Raw genomic sequence first — 17386 nt, 5'->3', positions numbered from 1 at the left:
GGATCTGTATTTAGCATTTGAATGCATAGCAGCACCCGACCCACCCCCAACAGATGGGGGGGGGGAGGAAGCCCAGGGCCCAGTCCATTGTGGGCGGTGCCTTCCCTAGGCTGCTCCTGGGTTCTATCAGAAAGGCCGAAATGCAGAGCAAGCCAGTATGCAGCAACCCTCCGTGGGCTCTCAGTGAGCTCCTACCCCCAGGCTCCTTCTCTGGTTGAGTTCTTGTTTTGACTTCCTTTGGTGATGAGCTGTGCTGTGGAAGTGTAAGCCAAATAAACCCTTTCCTCCTCAAGTTGCGCTGGTCATGGTGTTTCATTGCCTCAGTAGAAATCCTAAGACAGTAAAGACCGGGGAAGTGGGTCCTGTCTGTGTGTGTGTGTGTGTGTGTGTGTGTGTGTGTGTGTGATACGAAGTGTACCAGAATTGCTTGTGCTGTTGAAGTGTAGCACCCAGAAGCCAGCAGCTTGTGCGCTGTACCTGGTGACGTGTGTGTAATGCATTCATTCTCATTAAAATGCATTTTTGGGTCAGTAACACGGCTCAGTGGATAAAGGTTGTGCCAATCTGGTGTCTTAGTTAGGGTTTTATTGCTGTGGAGAGACACCATGACCAAGGCAGTTCATAAAGGACAGCGTTTAATTGGGGCTGGCTTACAGTTCAGAGGCTCAGTCCATCATCATGGCGGGAAGGCGTGGTACTGGAGAAGGAGCTGAGATCTTGATCCGAAGGCAGCGGAAGGAGACTGTCTTCCATGGTTAGGAGGAGGATCTCAAAGCTCACCCCCACACTGACAAACTTCCTCCAGCAAGGCCACTCCCCGGGCCAAGCATCTTCAAACCACCAGATCTAGGGACCTAAGCTTGTTCCCTGGAACTTGTAATGCTGGGAGGCGAGAACCAGCTCCACAGAGCTGTCCTCTGACCTCTACTTAAGCTACAAGGCATTTGCATACGTACGTATGTAAGTACGTACTATTCCTTTAACGTGCCTTTAATTCTAGCGCTTGGAGGCAGAGGCAGGTGGATCTCTGAGTTCGAGGCCAGCCTGGTCTACAGAGTGAGTTCCAGGACAAGACAAGGCTACACGGAGAAACCCTGTCTCTAAACGTGCCCCCCCACACACAATTTATTTTGGGGGGCTGGGATTCAGCTTAGTTGAACAGTGCTTGCCTAGCACAAATGAATATCTGGACTCCAGCCCTACCTCTGAACTTAAAAACCGGGTGAGGTCAGAGGTCAGGGGTTAGAAGCTCAGTCACCAGCTACCTGGTAAGGTAGAATCAGGTAGAGACAAGAGGCCCAGACTTAATAAAAACAAATAGACAAAACAAAACCCCCAGCAAACAAACAAAACTACAATTTTGTTTGTTTTTTGTTTTGAGATGGGTTCTCTCTGTAACTCTGCCTTTCCTGGCACTCACTCTGTAGACCTCGCTGGCTTTGAATTCAGAGATCCACCTGCCTCAGCTTCCCAGGGTTCTAGAATTAAAGGTGTATATTGCCACCACCTGGCGTTTTTTGTTTTTGTTTTTTAAAATAAAGCCACCAGGACAAAATAATCCCTTTCTTAAACTGGCTCTGTTGACCCAACAAGACACGTGGAGTGAGGGTCTCAGGTTTCTCAGCGAGGTGAGGGGCTGGCCTATGTACTGTCCCTTTACCGGCCTCCCTGGCTAATACCCTTGGTTACAAGGAGCAGCTCCTCCCTGTGCTGTCAGCCGGCTGACTGCCTGAAGCACCCAGGGTCTGGGAGCGATTCTGTCTCATCTCCTACTGACTTGCTTTTATCTTTCCAGATGATGGATGCCATAAAAGGGACAATGACGGAAATCTACAATGACCTCTCCAAGAACACCACCGGGAGCACGATAGCTGAGGTCAGCAGAACCCGGGAATCCCCAGAAGTTAGGGCTCTAGTCATGGGAAGGAAGCGGGTGGGTGGGGTTTCGTCGGGTGGGTGGGGTTTCGTCGGGTGGGTGGGGTTTCGTCGGGCAGGCGGGGTTTCATCGAGTGGGGGGGTTGAGGAGACTGGCCCTGCCTCCTGACTCTATCCTGTTAGATCACAGTGACACCTTTAGTTTATGCCTGCAGAGTTGTTGTTTTCTCCATTCCCCTGGCTGTTTTACGCAAGCACTTTTGGTGTATGAATTTGTATAGCAGAAGCACCATAGCTTTATGTTTAAAGATAAACATAATGGTTGGTTAAAATGCTGAAGTTTACTTATAAAGTCACCTCTTGTGTGATATAAGGTATAAAGCTTTCTTTTGTTCAAAAACAGACACACACACACACACACACACACACACGCGCGCGCGCGCGCACAGTTCCACTTCCCTCTGAGGCCGCTCAGAGAGTGACCACCTGCTGGTCTCTGTGTGGACAGTATGGTGCTGGTACAGGTGACCTGGTGCCAGTCACCAGGCTGCACACAGGGGGCAGGATTTCTCTCAGGCTGGCAATAAATCCCAAGCAGAAACAGTGGTCTTCAAGACGGTGTTTTCGTAAGACAACGAGAGAGGATGGGGTGAAGATAAAGGCCCTGGAGAAATCAATGGAGATTTTAAAAAGCCGCAAGGGCGTGTGTCCATGTGCTTTATAAATACTCCCCTCTGTGGTTACACTCACACGTCAAGCAACAAGAAGAAATCTCTCTGTCCTAGGCGGACTGTCACTGTCTTTTTTTTTTTTTTTCCAGGGTGGGGGGGGGCTGGGAGATAGGGACATCCTTGGCTGTCTTTGAACTCCCCTCTTCCCTGAGAGCTGGGATAAATAAAAGGCGTGCACCACTGTACTCAGCCCGTTTGTTAATTTTGAGATCTTGTGGTAGAGTTCTGGTTTCTGCATCTCCGCTGAAATTTTGGGTGGGTCCATGCTAGGCTGCCACGCCCCTAACCCAGACCCCGATCTTGCCATAATTTCTCCACGTTCACATGCGCCTGTTCATCATTTGCCCAGGCTTGTGACACAGGTGACCCTTGGCTCCGGGGTGTCCCCTGCAGGCTGGAGGGTGCAGAGCTGCTGGTTGTGTGTGCAGGTGTGACAGCTCACAGTGATCGCTGTTGTGGGTAGGCAGATTGCCCCGCTGGAAACCTGCATGCTAGGCTGGGCTAACTGTCCCCTTCCAGATGAGTGGCCCCAGATTTATTCCCCCCCCCCCCCATCCCTTTGGTCATCAAATATACGGGATTTAAAATGTCAGGAAGGCCAGGTGCTGGTGGCGCATGCCTTTAATCCCAGCACTCTGGGAGGCAGAAGCAGGCGGATTTCTGAGTTCAAGGCCAACCTGGTCTACAGAGTGAGTTCCAGGGCAGCCAGGGCTACACAGAGAAACCCTGTCTGGAAAAACCAAAAATAAATAAATAAATAAAATGTCAGGAAGGATACACTGGGTACTGGGACTGTGTGCAGAGTCTGTGGGGTGGTTAACAGTGGCTCGGGTGAGCCAGTTCTCTCCAGTTAACTTGTCATTCCTACCATCAAACCCAGGCATTGGGCAGGGCCATCTCGTCAGCTCCATTTTTATGTGTTTTAAAAAACAATCAAAGTGAAAAAAAAATAAAAAAGAAAGAAAAAAATCAAAGTGTCAATTCAATTTTCAATGTATTATTTTTATGAAAATCCTTTCGTTCTTGTCTTTGTGTGGTAACCTCCTCCAGTTTTTGGCGGGGGGGGGGGGGGGGGGATGGCTCATTTGCCTTGGTTTTTCAGAACCAGGGTCCTCGAGGATTTGTAGGTGAGTGAGTGAGTGAGTGTGTGTGTGTGTGTGTGTGTGTGTGTAAGAGTGAATTTGTGAGTGTGTGAAAGAGTATGTGTGAGAGTGTGTGTGTAAGAGTGTATATGAGTGTGTGTGTATAAAAGAGAGAGTGTGTGTGTGTGAGTGTGTGTGTGTGTGTGTGTGTGTGTGTGTGTGTTGATCCCCCCAGTCCCCAGTCCTGAGCTGGAGCAGTGGGCTCAGAAGTGCTGCCTGGTTGAGCTTGGGGCCCTGGGGGTAGCAGCCGGCGTGGCTGTGTCTGAGGCTCCTGTGCTCACGGCGACTCCTGTGCTCTCCCTGCAGATCCGAAGGCTGAGGATTGAGATCGAGAAGCTGCAGTGGCTGCACCAGCAGGAGCTCGCTGAGATGAAGCACAACCTGGGTAAGGCGGAGGGAGGGCGGGCGGGCGGGGAGAGCCTCGGACTGCTCTGAGGCTGGGCCCTGTGTGAACGGGGCAAAACCAGGCTGTCCTGAAGGGTCCAGCCGGGAGAAGCTGAGCTTGGGGTGCAGCTAAGCTTGGGGTGCAGCCACCTTTCCCCCTCGACAACTATGTTCTCACTTACCACCTTTATGTGGGCTCTGGGGATTGAACTCAGGCTATAAAGCTTGGCCACAGGTACCTTTATCGTGGCACTTTGCTGTTTTTTTTAATTCAAGTAGAGTTTGTGAGGACTGGAGGAACCATTTAATTTCAGTGTAAGTGTCACTTGTAAATGTGTTTACTGCCTGGAACATTGTTTTAGGTATGAGTGGTTTGGTAGTTCTCCTGTTACCTTAACAACCGGCCACAAGCATCCCCTGATGTTTCATTTAGTGTCTCAAGACAGGAGTCTAGGAAAATTGTCTGAGTGCCTTCAGTATCTGTGTGCCTCGGTTTCCTCATCTGTGAAACAGGATGATAGCGCTTATGTACAAAAAGGCTTATGGTCCAAAGTGCTTAGGACCAAGTGTGCACCCAGTGGGTGCTGCGCATGTACTTGATTGACTTAAAAAAAAAAATCAAAAGTGACTGAGGATTGGTTGGAATCGTTTGGAGGGTTTGTGGAATTCCTACAACTTGGGGTTACTCGGGATGACATCACTAGGGTCTCCTGTCACCTACATACTAGGCATGTCACTGACACCATGACAGGCTATGAGTGATGAAATGTCCCAGCTGGGTTACTGACCCAGGGCCACCGAGCTTGCGGGAGCCATTTCCAAGTCAAGACTTGGGTCTGGTCCGTGTGAGCCTGGGAGGTCTGATTCCCGGGGTCCTGTGCTGGGTCCGAGATGCAGCTGTGTCCTCCTCCTCCCCCCAACCCCCCTCAGAGCTGACCATGGCTGAGATGCGGCAGAGCCTGGAACAGGAGCGGGACCGGCTCATCGCTGAGGTGAAGAAGCAGCTGGAGCTGGAGAAGCAGCAGGCGGTGGACGAGACCAAGAAGAAGCAGTGGTGTGCCAACTGCAAGAAGGAGGCCATCTTCTACTGCTGCTGGAACACCAGCTACTGCGACTACCCCTGCCAGCAGGCCCACTGGCCCGAGCACATGAAGTCCTGTACCCAGTCGGGTAAATGGCTGGGCGCCGGTCTGGGGGGGGCTCCCGGCCAGGGTACTGAGGGACACTTGCAGATGTGATCTCTCTCTCTCTCTCTCTCTCTCTCTCTCTCTCCCATCCCTCTCTCCCTCTCTCTTTAAAGGTTTATTATGCTATGTATACAGTGTTCTGTCTGCATGAATGCCAGAAAAAGGCATCAGACATCAGATCTCCTTACAGAGGGGTGGGAGCCTCCATGTAGTTTCTGGGAATTGAATTCAGGACCTCTGGAAGAGCAGTCAGTACTCTTATTTTTATTTTTATTTATTTATTTATTTATTTATTTATTTTTGATTTGGTTTTTTCGAGACAGGGTTTCTCTGTATAGCCCTGACTGTCATGGAACTCACTCTATAGACCAGGCTGGCCTCGAACTCAGAAATCCACCTGCCTCTGCCTCCCAGAGTGCTGGGATCACAGGCGTGCACCACCGCCACCACCCGGAGCAGTCAGTGCTCTTAACCTCTGAGCCATCTCGCAGCACCTAGAACTTCTGTTCTTTGAGGTGATAATGATCCATTTCCTCAAACAGCAGGCTGTCCCAGGTCTCAGGTTAAGGAAAGAGTTTAGGAAGGGACACCCCTGGGTGTCCTTCTTGTCTGGGGTTATCTGGGTGGGGAATAGTTCTTTATGGCCAGTGTGCCCACATTTGAGAATGTGGAGAACTCAGGCGGCATGCGTTTGCTGGGGACTAAGCGGTTGGTTCCTGAGACTGCTTTGACAGCCATCATCTCCTTTGGGATGCTAGCAGGAAACATTCCATGCTGCCAGTTTCAGTGACTTTGTGTCGTTAGGGTTTATGGTTAAGTGAGTGACTCTGGGTAACTCGCCACCGGCTTTGATGATGTTCATTAGGGGGACATCCGTGTGGCTACTTCTGCAATATAGTTAGTCTCTGACAAGTCTCTGACATTATGAGCTTGACTGTCTCAGTGACATGGTGACGTCTCTGATTCTAACTCTTCCCCCCTGTTCTGTTCACCCAGAAGCTCTGTGCCCTCTCAAAGGATGCTAGTCTCTCTCTCTCTCTCTCTCTCTCTCTCTCACACACACACACTGTCACTCTCTCCCTCTGCCTCAGCTGGGCTGAGGTGGGTCTAAGCCTAGCGGAGGAAGGCCACAGGCCACACCCTGGCTCCCCACAGGTTTCCTTTGCTTGGAGAAAGTGATCTCAGCAAAAGCATTTAAACACTGAGTTGCTAAATATTAAAAGGTCTATTTTCAAATAAAGTTTGGGGCTCTGGGTTTTGGAGTCGGAGGCCGATGCAAGATCTCTAGGTGGGTGTGGGGTGTGGGAGGGGATGGGGCCTGGTGGGGTCGGATTGGGACTGAGCTATGGGGACCTTGGGGGGGGAGGGTAGCACTGTTTTACAGCTGGGGTCCTGAACGTGAGCGTCTCATGACTTCCCTCCTTCTCGCCTGTCCCCAGCCACTGCCCCTCAGCCGGAAGCAGACGCCGAGGCAAGCACAGAAACAGGAAATAAGTCGACGCAGGGCAGCTCCTCTAACACACAGTCAGCACCTTCAGAACCAGCCAGCACCCCCAAAGAGAAAGAGGCACCAGCGGAGAAGAGCAAGGACACTAACTCGGTGAGGACCCCCCACACTGACGGTCACCTTTCTGCAGGGACCCTTTCTGTAACTGCCACCACGGGATGTCCCTCGCTGTCTGGGGTTATCTGGGTAGAGAATGATTCCTTATGGTCAGTGTGCCCCCATGCCCCATGTGAAAACGTGGAGAGCCGGGGTGGTGTGTATGTGGGACGTCAGCTGTGTCAGCTGCTCTGCAGGGTTCCTCAGAGTTTAGAAGGGCGTTCCTCCTGAGGAGCCACCAGCCACACGTCACCATTGAGAGCTAGAAGTGTGGCTGATGTGACCAAGGACCTGCTTGTTTTAAATTGGCTTGGGATTTAAGTGGCCACACGTGGCCAGTGCTGTCACACTAGACCATAGTAAAAACCAGTACTGTCTCGTAAGAGATTAACGTGTAATTATAAAAAGACTTTCAAACAGCACATACCATCTTTACACAGCAGGGTACTGGTAGGTCTGAGAGCGAAGCTGGGGAAGTGTTGACTGTAGTGGGTTCCAAGACATCAGAGGTGATGGGAGCTCCCCAGTGCTTGGCTAAGGCAGGCAGAGCATGAGGTGTGTGGCCACCCCCCACCCCTCCCCAACCCCCACCCCTGGCAGACAAGAATCTGATCACCAGACTCTGAGCTCTGAGGTGTCTTGGGTGAGGGCAGTGCTGAGCCCTCCCATGATTCCCTGGGGTTCTATGGTCCCATCTTTTTGTTTGTTTATATTTCTAGACCCTGGACCTTTCTGGCTCCAGAGAGACGCCCACCTCCATGCTCTTAGGCTCCACCCAAGGCTCTGGTATGTCGGCCCCTGGTGGGCACATGGGGTTTTGTATTTCACATGGTCATGTTGGGGGAAGTCAAAGATTTGGAATCTTTTGGCGGACCTTGAATGGATTTGGGTGGAGGTGTGGCTAGGCAAAGTACCTCCTTGTATTGGTCTCCCACATGTGTCGTGTTTACTGAGGGCACCCTTCACTGGGACATGGGGTGATCCCCTCAGGTCTCCGAGGTCCTCGGGACATATTTGATTGATGAAGACCCTCAAAGCCTTTCGAGATGAAGACAACGATGACTAGAACTTCTGTGTCGAGCCTGCTCTGGCATCCGCCACTCGGTGGTGTGGAGTTTGAGCCTCCCTCCCTTCCTGGGAGCCTTGGGTGTCTTTTCCTATATTCTTCTGAACTTATTTCCAGAATTCAAGCCATGGCTTCCTTGGCCAATTTGAGGTTCTCTCCTGTTGTCTTGGTGACAGGATTTTTTCTTGCCACTGTCTAAAGGAGGACAGTGGTCTTAAGGAGTGAGGGGGCTGATGGTAGGGAGGAGATAAAGTCACAGTCTCAGAATGTAAGATTGGAGACCGAGGGTGAAGGAAGCAGCCCCTCCCCCTCAGCCGTTCGTGCTAAGCTCAGGTGCCCTGTCCTTCCCCAGCATCATGGCTTCTTTTGAATTGTGGTCTTTGATCTCATCTTCCTGCCTCAACTTTCTGAGTACTGGAGGAACAGCCCATGCCATCTTTCCTGGCTTGGATTCTGCTCTTCACAAAGACAGAGTGGACTGGATTCTACCAGTTTCATACCCTTACCATGGAACAATACTTTTTTTTTTTAATTGTGTTTGAAGAGATGCCTTAATGGATTTCCCACTTTTTAATGATGAAGATGAAAATAGATTTAAAATAAAAACAGGCAGTGGTGGTGCACGCCTTTAATCCCAACACTCAGGAGCCGGAGGCTGGTGGATCTCTTTGTGAGTTCGAGGGCAGCCTGGTCTACAGAGTGAATCTCCCTCTCAGATATAAACAAGCAAAGAAGCCCTTGAGCTGAGGGGGGGGGGGGGAAGAGGACCGTAGGGATGTCTGCATTCCGAGAGGGGAGCTAGCGGCATCCAAGTTAGGAAAGGCCATTTGGGACTCTGAGGCCCTGCAGGGAAGGTGGAGCTGAGGGCTGAGATTGAGGGATGACCTCGAGGCGTCCTCTCCCGCAGGTCCATGCTGACCTGGTGGCCATTGCAAGTCACAGAGCAAACAGCCAGATGCACGGCTGGCGATGTCCCAGCAAACCCTGGCCTGCAGAAGAGGCAGTGCGGCCTGGGCCTGTGGGTTCCGTTTGCTGCCCTCCGACCTGGAGACTCTTGGTTCACAGGGAAGACTGGAAGGAGACCTTAGGTCCAGGAGGAAGTGGCTGGGTGTGGGGGAGGGAGTCGTGAGTTCCTAGGAAGGGGTGGCTTAGCCAATGGCATCAGAGCTAGAGTGCCATGCCCCTTCTTCCCTAGTGTGCCAGGTGCAGTGGGTAACTCCACAAAGCCATTGTCATGCAAGCCAGAGACGGTTGTCCAGGCTGGACCGTGTGGCCTTTGGCTCCTTCTCAGTCCCTTCCTTCAGCGGTGTCTCCCCGACACCCTTCCCATCAGAAGCTCGGATAACAGAACCCAGTCTCCCAGGTTCCGCCTCCTCAGCATGCACACCCGGCTGCACCTGAGCCCCAGAGTTCAGTGGGAGAACATCACCTGGGGGAGCAGACTCTTGCCGTGACGACACACACAAGTCTTGATCATCCTGGGTGCAGTTTTTCTACCTGCCTGGTCACCTCACCAAGTCCCTACCATGAGCTTCTGCTTCCCTACTCCATAACCACAGCATCTTGGGTTCTCTCTCCTGGCCTCTCTCTCCCGGCCTCCGCATCCTTGTGAGCATCAGGTGTGGGTGTTGTCCTGAGCAGACCTGCCAACTTTCCACACCTGACCTGCCTCTGTTCCGTCCTTGGCTGCCTTCTGGGGAGCGGTGATAAGTTCACCTGCATCTCCACACCACACCTCTCATCACTGAGAGACAAGAGGCACAGTCAGGTCTATGTTGTCCTGGAAATAGATGTCAAACCCTTGGGCTCGTGTGACTGAGGGCTGACGGATGGGATTGGATATTTTCCCTCAGGTCATTTAAAGAGTGATTTGGTTTGTGGATTGAGCCGCCCGACCTGATACCTGGCCACTCTGCTTCCCCAGTCCAGTTAGAGCCTCCCTGGCTTCCCATCCCGCCTCCATCTCTCTCTCCCTGTCCATCTGGCTTCTGTGTTGGCATGTCACTGTTGTCTTAAGAGATGGAGCCATCCATCAGGGTGTAGTGGTGCACACCTGTAATCTTTAATCCTGGAGGCAGAGGCAGGTGGATCTCTGAGTTTGAGGTCAGCCTGGTCTACATGGTGAGTTCCAGACCTTCTAGAGCTACATAGTGAGAGCTGTCTCAAAACCAAACCAAACAAAAAAAGAGATGGTGAGGAAGGAAGCCACTGGCAAGGCTATTAGATGTCTCGGTGTTGGGAGCTGTATTGTTGCTATAATTCTTTTTTTTTTTCTTCTGAGTGCTGGGCTCAGACAGAATGCTTGGGACAGACCCCGAAGCCTTGCATATGCGAGGCAGCTGTTCTTCAGTCTGAGCCCCAACCCAGCCGACATGTTCGGACATGTTCTGACATGATATCTCAGACAGTACCCAGGCGGGTGGAGATTTCAGAACAAGCCTTGTCTTGAATCTGGGGGTAAAGGAGACCGGGGTGATAGAGAGGTGCCTCAGAGGGTACAAATTGGAAGGCCTAAAATGTAGGCCATGTAAAAGGCCTGGTGAGACAGCATTTCGCCTGTGATCCCAGCAGACATAAGGGCCAGTGACAGACCCCGCCTTAAAAAAGCAAAAGTAGGAATAGTTGAGGAAGGTATTCATCGACCTCCAGACTCCACACGCACGCTTACATATTCACATTTACATGCTTGTACACCCACACACTTACATGTACACACTTACATGTCACATGTACACACTCACATTTATATGTTACAAATAACACCACACACATGTACACACACTTACATGTATACAGACATTATTACATGTATACCCACACATACATGTATACGCTTGCACTTACATGTTACATGTACACTCACATTTACATGTTACAAGTGCACCACACACATGTGTACATACACTTACATGTATGCACACACATGCTACATGTACACACATATGCACACTCACATGTTGCATGTACACTCACATACTTACATGCACATACACTCACACTTAAATGTACACTTACACGTACACACTCACATATTACATGTACACACTTACACATGTTACATGTACACACACTTATGTGCACACATTCACATGTTACATGTACACACACACACTTCCCCAGGCCTTTTGTGTGATATTGAGGATTGAACTCAGGGCACGTATGCACTCCCTCCAGTTCACATTTTTAGGTTTTTAGTCACTTTTGCTCCGTAGCCAAGGCTGGCTTCAAAGTCATGATCCTCCTGCCTCAGCTTCCTGAGGGCTGGGGTGTCTAGGGTTCCGTCAGCTGGCCCGTCCCAGTTGCTGTCCCTTGTTGTCCTCGGCGCGGCCCTTTGCTAGCCTTCCTCTTCCTCACAGACCGTCGTCCATCTGTGCTCTGCTCTGCTGTGTGGTGTCTGACCCCTTCTGCACCTCAGCCCAGCCTCAGTTTCCCCTGCTAGAACCAGACTTTGGCAGAGCTTGTGGTTCGTTCGGAACATTTTGCTTTCCAAATCCTGAGCATTCGTGGCTTGTAAAGTACGGGGCCGCTTTCATGTCCCTGTGTGTCCTCATATGTCCACCCCCCTCGCTGTGATGTGGCGCCGTGTCCAGCGACCCTGTGTGTGGTTTACACGAGTTTTTAAAAGCCTCGGTCACCCGTAAGCACATCATGTGAGTGGTCTCCACGGAGGAACAGCTAGCTCAGTGACCGTGGGTGTCGGCCCCTGGGGGTGTGTGGAATTTCAGCTGTGATGGATTCTGAGGCTACCTGTGCTCTCTTCAGTTAGCAAGAGGTGTGACAAGCAGCCTGCCTATACCCCAACCACTACAGACAACCAGCCGCACCCCAACTACCCAGCCCAGAAGTGTAAGTATGACCCTGTCTCAGGGGAGCTGCTGGAGTCACTCCTGGCATGCAGAAGCCTTGTTTTGTGTGTGTACGTGTGTGTATGTCTGTGCTTGCCTGTCCGTGTGGGCGTGTCCCGTGCTTTGCGTGTCGTTGTCGTCTCCCTCTGCTTTGCTGTCAGTCAGTCTTCTTGTCTGTTCCTCTTGCTGCCTTTGCAGGCTGCTGTAGGTTTGGTCTTTGTTTTGTCTTAGCTGGGTGCTGATCTCCCCTGCCTCCATCTGCCCCGTTACCCAGCATCCTGGGCTCAGTCGACTTGAGGCTCAGGCCTACGGACCTTGGGATCTCGAGTTCTGTTTCTTTCCAGTCCCCACTGATCTTAGCTCTGCCCGCAGCCGGGAGGACTTGGTGGTGTGTGACTATATCCATGCCACCCCCTCAGAGACCTTCTAGAAGATGAGAGCGAACTGCCAGCAATGCGAGCTCACATAGAGGACCATTTGGAACCCTGACTGTCCTTTTGGAACACCGCCCCCTTCTGGCTGCAGGGAGAAACGGCCGGAACTTTTTTTTTTTTTTGCATGGGCTTTGTGATCAGGCAGGAAGAAGTGTGGTGTCCCAGGGGCCTCGTTGTCCCTCCTCACTGGTCCCTCTCCATCTTAAGCTTGACCCCCCCCCCCACACACACACACACACAGCTCAGGAAATATAAGAGAACCTGGGAGTTTACTAAGTGGTGTACGCAGCAAAGGGATCTTAGAGGTCAGTCATTAAGCTGACCTCGTGCCCACAGTTTGGGACTATTGTCCTCTTCTGAGGTCGCTTCTGTGGCTCTTCTTTTAGCTAGCTCTTTGGGTCCTCAGCCACTACCTAACTTGCTGCCCGTGTGTCCTCAAGGCCATCCCAGGGGTCCGTCGGGGTCTGTATTGTCACCGACCCCTAACATGTCCTTAATGGGAGACCGTGGAATCAGTGTCAGCGTGGGCTCAGTCATCTCATCTGGTTCTCGCTTCTTTCTTACCATCTCTTCCTGGTTTGGATGTAAGGCTTATAAATTAATCAGGAGCCCTGTGAGGAGACCACATACATATCCAGATCCTGAGGGTCTTTCTCCAAGAACCGAGGCCAGAGGCAAAGTGCATGGACCCCGTGGTATAGTCCCGGTCACTAACAGGGCAGGGGTTCCCTAGTCACTGTCCTCGAAATCCCTCACTCTCCACGCGCCTGACACCTGTGGATCTTCCGATGCGCTGAGCCGTAGCTGAGGCCCGGAAGCCGGCTGTCCCCAGTCCGCGCTCTCTGCAGCCACAGCCGTGGGGGTCGCTGGGTCAGCCGTGGTGTGGCTTGGCTGGAGGGTGGGAAGGCGGCTCCCAGCTGGGAGATGAGCTGAGGAAGGAGGGGAGGGGAGTTGACCTTGCCCCCTTTCCTCCGCAGACCATTCCCGGAGCAGCAAGGCGGGTCTGTGGAGCAGCAGCGAGGAGAAGCGAGGGTCATCCCGCTCCGAGCACAGCGCAGGGACGAAGAGCCTTACGCCCAAAGAGTCCCGGGAGTCGCGGCTAGACACCTTCCCCTGGGACTAGGGGCGTGTCCTGAGCCAGACCCCTACCTGCGGCGGGGGAAAGACTTAAACAACAGGAAGCAACAGAAACTGGAGAACACGCCACCTTCGGAATTCCCAACACTCAGGCTCTGCCCGTGGGCTTGGCTGCAGGACAGCAACTTGACTGCATCCCAAGGCTGGGATGGCTCCACCCTGTGGGCCAAACACTCTAGGTGTAAGTAGGTACTCTGTGACGTCACTGACCTAGCGTACCTTTCCTTTTCATATCTATACTGACCTTAACTTATAAAAAAAAGGAAAAGAAAATCAAGTTATTTATATATATATATATACATATATATATGTATATATGTGTATATATATATATTCGACAATTAAAAGAATGTTTTGATAATCCACGGGCTGGTTCGTTAGCCCGCTGGCCTCACTGTGGTGTCAGGGCTGGGCCCCGGGATTGCTTTTCTCACATAGGCCCCTGTGCTCGCATACCCAGAGAAAGGAGCCACTGTCGCCGCAGAATACCATGATCCGGGCTCTTGGGCTGTGCTGCCCGGACCCGCCACACCAAGCCATCGGCCCCTCGCCGACCCTACCAGACGATGTTAGGAAACACAGGCTTGCTGGGCTCGAAGGACACAGAGAGAAGTGTGTGTGTGCGTGGGTGGTGTGTTTCCCTCCCGAGAGGGCCAAGCAGCCTCCTGTTTATAGAAGGTCCACATGAACAATCCCTGTGGCGAGCGAAGACGGCGTTCGTTTGTTCGTTCGTTCGTGCAGGGGAGACCCCTTCTCTCGGCCGAGTTTTTTTTCCCATGAGCACTCACACAGGTTTGTGAAGATGTGCTTCTCAGAAGCAAGGACTCAAAAGGCAAGATGTGCACGGGGAGGCCACGCGAGCCCGGGGATGGAGCATGTATGTATTATTTATCTGCTGGAGTTCTACGTTTTTTTTATGTAAGCATGAAACACAGGCAGTGAGAGAGGAAGCCAGGACCCGACATGCTGCCCGCTACCGCCGCGTCTGCTGTAGTTCCATTTTGTATGTTGTGTAAAACAAGCATCAGTCGAAGCAAGAGGTGATGTGTGTATATCAGAAAAGAAATTAATTGTATATCATTCCAGTACATTCCGTTGTACATTTTAGTCTCCGTTTACTTTCTCTTCATTGTTGATAAGAGGATACGAGCTGCACACTGTCCAGCTAGTTTACCCCTGCTAGAGAAGAAAGGAAGAAACGCTAGAAGAAAACAGGAGAGAAAATTTGTGAATTACGGTCGTCAAAAAAACAAAACAAAACAAAAAAAACCAATCTAGCCTAGCTGGCCTTATTTGGGAAGCGTAACTGCTTTTAGCATATGGGAGTATTTTTTCACATTTTCTTTGTATAAAATTTGTATTAAACTTAAATATCTTTTTTGATGATGGCGTTTCTTCATGACTGAGTGGTGTTCTCTTGTGGTTATGATCTTTTGGGTTCTCCCCCTTTGACATCCCAAGTTTTGCAGATTCTTAACCTTTTTTTTTTTTTTTAAATTAAACCGTTTTGGTAAAACCGGTTTGGTCATGCCAGTCTCAGCTCTAGGCCAGGAGGTTCGTCTTTGAAGGCTGAGGTTTCCCATGGCCTTCTGGGTAGAGATATCTCTGGCCTAGGGCTCATGCCTACGTATGTGTGGTACCTGCTTGTGCTCAGGTGTGGGTCCCAATTGGGTGTTAGTTGGGATGGGGAGGGTTGACCTGTTGAGCCCACATCATCCCCTGAGCTTTCCTCAGAGGAAGAGACTTGAAGAACTGACCTGCCTACTCATGGGTAGGAAAATGGTGGGTTTTTTGTTTTGTTTTTTGGGGTTTTGTTTTTCGAGACAGGGTTTCTCTGTGTATCTGTGTAGCCCTGGCTATCCTGGAACTCAGAAATCTGCCTGCCTCTGCCTCCCAAGTGCTGGGATTACAGGGGTGCGCCACCTCGCCCGGCTTTGTTTTTTTTTTTTTTTTGGTTGTTTGTTTTTTTTTTTTTTTTAAGAATGTGAATTTTAGCCTGGGTCTGTGGCTCAATTTGATGCGTGCTTACCTGGCCTGCACAAGGTCCTGAGTTTGATCCCAACATTTCATGAAACTCGGCAGGGTAGCACACCCCCCTGTAAATCTCAGCACTTGGGAGGCGGGGCCCGGAGGACAATCACAACTTCAAAATCACCCTTGGCTACGTAATGCGGTAGAGACCAGCCTGAGCTCCATGGGACCCCGTCTCAAAAATAGATGAGTGGACAAATAAGCTATGTGAAATTGGATTTCATCATTAACGCAGTCACATGACTCCTTTGAAAAGGGCGGTGAAAAGGCCCCTCCAGCCATCCTGCTTGGCCAGTGTCCTCGAATGCCCCTCGGTGTCCAGCATTTGCACAGTGCAGACTTCTCTCTCTCTCTCTCTTCTTTGTATGCACAAGTGGGACATTTGACACACTTAGCATTTTTATTATTGGGTCAGAATGTGGTCATTCCTTCTCCTGGGAAGTGTGTGCTATCACGTGGACAGGCCTCACAGTCCGCCCCCACATGGCGGGCCGTGGTAAGTGCTCTGGTCTCAGTGGAGTCCCGTTCGCAGCCTGTAAGTGGCAGGTAGGCAGGGTCACCGCAGGTCGCGACACCGCTGCAGGCTTCTTGCGACCTTGCTTGCTAGGCAGAGGGTGTTTGCTGTAATTTCCGACCGAGGGCCTCACACTGGGTACCTGTTGTGAGGGATACGCCCCAAGCCCTGCGTTGTTTTCAGATTCCAGACTACGAATCTGAACCCACAGAACCCGCCACGACCCTCTCCTTCCGCTTAGCAGGGGAAGGCAAGGGGCCCGAGGTTGTGCTAATCCGGTGCCCGCGCCGCCCGGTGGCCATGCGGGGAACTGCAGCCGGAGGCTTGGGGAGACTATTGGGGGACAGACAGGACCCAAACACTGGAGGCACAAAGTGTACATCCTAGTGCTGCGGTTTGTTACGTCAAGCATGTCACAGTCATGGCCGAAATGGGGCTGGGGTCTGTACCCATAGAAATAATATCCTTGTTGGAGACAACAGCATACCTCATGGTCTAAGTGGTTCTAGTTGAAGGACGTGGCTGTGGACAGTCATTCTGGGGATCTGACATCTGACCCCCACCTCCGCCAGGAGGCAAGAAACTAACCTGGATTATTTTTTGTTTGTTTGTTTTTGTTTTTTGGATTTGGTTTTTTCGAGACAGGGTTTCTCTGTGTAGCCCCGGCCGTCCTGGAACTCACTCTGTAGACCAGGCTGGCCTCGAACTCAGAAATCCACCTGCCTCTGCCTCTGCCTCCCAGAGTGCTGGGATTACAGGCGTGCGCCACCACCGCCCGGCTAACCTGGATTATTTTTAAAGCATCTCTTTTATGAAACTTATTTATAGTGTCTGTCTGTCTGTCTGTCTGTGGAGGTGATAGGACAACTTTGTGGAATTAGTTCTCCTTACCATGTGGGTCCCAGGGATTGAACCCAAGTCAGCATGTTTGACCACAAGCACCTTTACCCAGTGAGCCATCTTGCTGGCCCCTCAGGCAACAATTCTTAATGTTGATTGAGTATTAAGGGCGCCTAGAAAGGTAATAAATGCCTGGACGCCACGCCCCCTTTGGAATGACATCCACCCTCTGAGGTCGGCTTGGCCAGCAAGATTTTCCAGAGCTGCTCCAGGGGTGACCATGGTGAGCGGTGGGTGAGCGATGAAGGAGAGGGGACTGGGGGGCTGGGCTTGGAGGTGGCGCCCACACCTGATGTGAACCCTGCTCTACTGGGTGTGCCAGGCTGCTCTGGGTAGTTAGTGTTTGTAGACCAGGCTGGCCCCCAACTATAGTTGGGATCAATCAAAATTTGTGGGGGGAAAGTAGAATAATGGGATTTAGGCATCCTGTGGGCCAGTGTGTGGGCTGTGCGCTACCCGCCCCCTTGCTTTGTCAGCAGCAGGGGCTGCAAAAGCCCCAAACTGCCTCAGCCCGGGGCGTGCCGGCCACCGGGCACG

The 17386-nt window shown here is 51.5% G+C and overlaps 1 protein-coding gene across 19 annotated transcripts in view; it reads left to right on the top strand.

The window, feature by feature from the left end:
• Zmynd8 (zinc finger MYND-type containing 8) overlaps positions 1-14787 on the top strand; it is a 110166-nt gene extending 95379 nt beyond the window's left edge. For 12 of the 19 annotated variants that reach the window (XM_052184297.1, XM_052184302.1, XM_052184299.1 and 9 more), the window contains 7 exons: positions 1796-1876; positions 4055-4133; positions 5063-5302; positions 6759-6919; positions 7642-7708; positions 11751-11834; positions 13245-14787. In XM_052184297.1, coding sequence (XP_052040257.1) covers positions 1796-1876; positions 4055-4133; positions 5063-5302; positions 6759-6919; positions 7642-7708; positions 11751-11834; positions 13245-13390 — 858 coding nt within the window. In that variant the 3' untranslated portion in view covers positions 13391-14787. The remainder of the gene's footprint in view (positions 1-1795; positions 1877-4054; positions 4134-5062; positions 5303-6758; positions 6920-7641; positions 7709-11750; positions 11835-13244) is intronic. The other 7 variants (XM_052184306.1, XM_052184312.1, XM_052184313.1 and 4 more) reach the window with 1 other exon arrangement.
• Positions 14788-17386: the final 2599 nt, after the last annotated feature.

This window comes from Apodemus sylvaticus, chromosome 5 (genome assembly GCF_947179515.1).
Source record: "Apodemus sylvaticus chromosome 5, mApoSyl1.1, whole genome shotgun sequence".
NCBI classification, from domain to species: domain Eukaryota; kingdom Metazoa; phylum Chordata; class Mammalia; order Rodentia; family Muridae; genus Apodemus; species Apodemus sylvaticus.
This window is presented reverse-complemented; position numbering and strand designations above follow the sequence as displayed.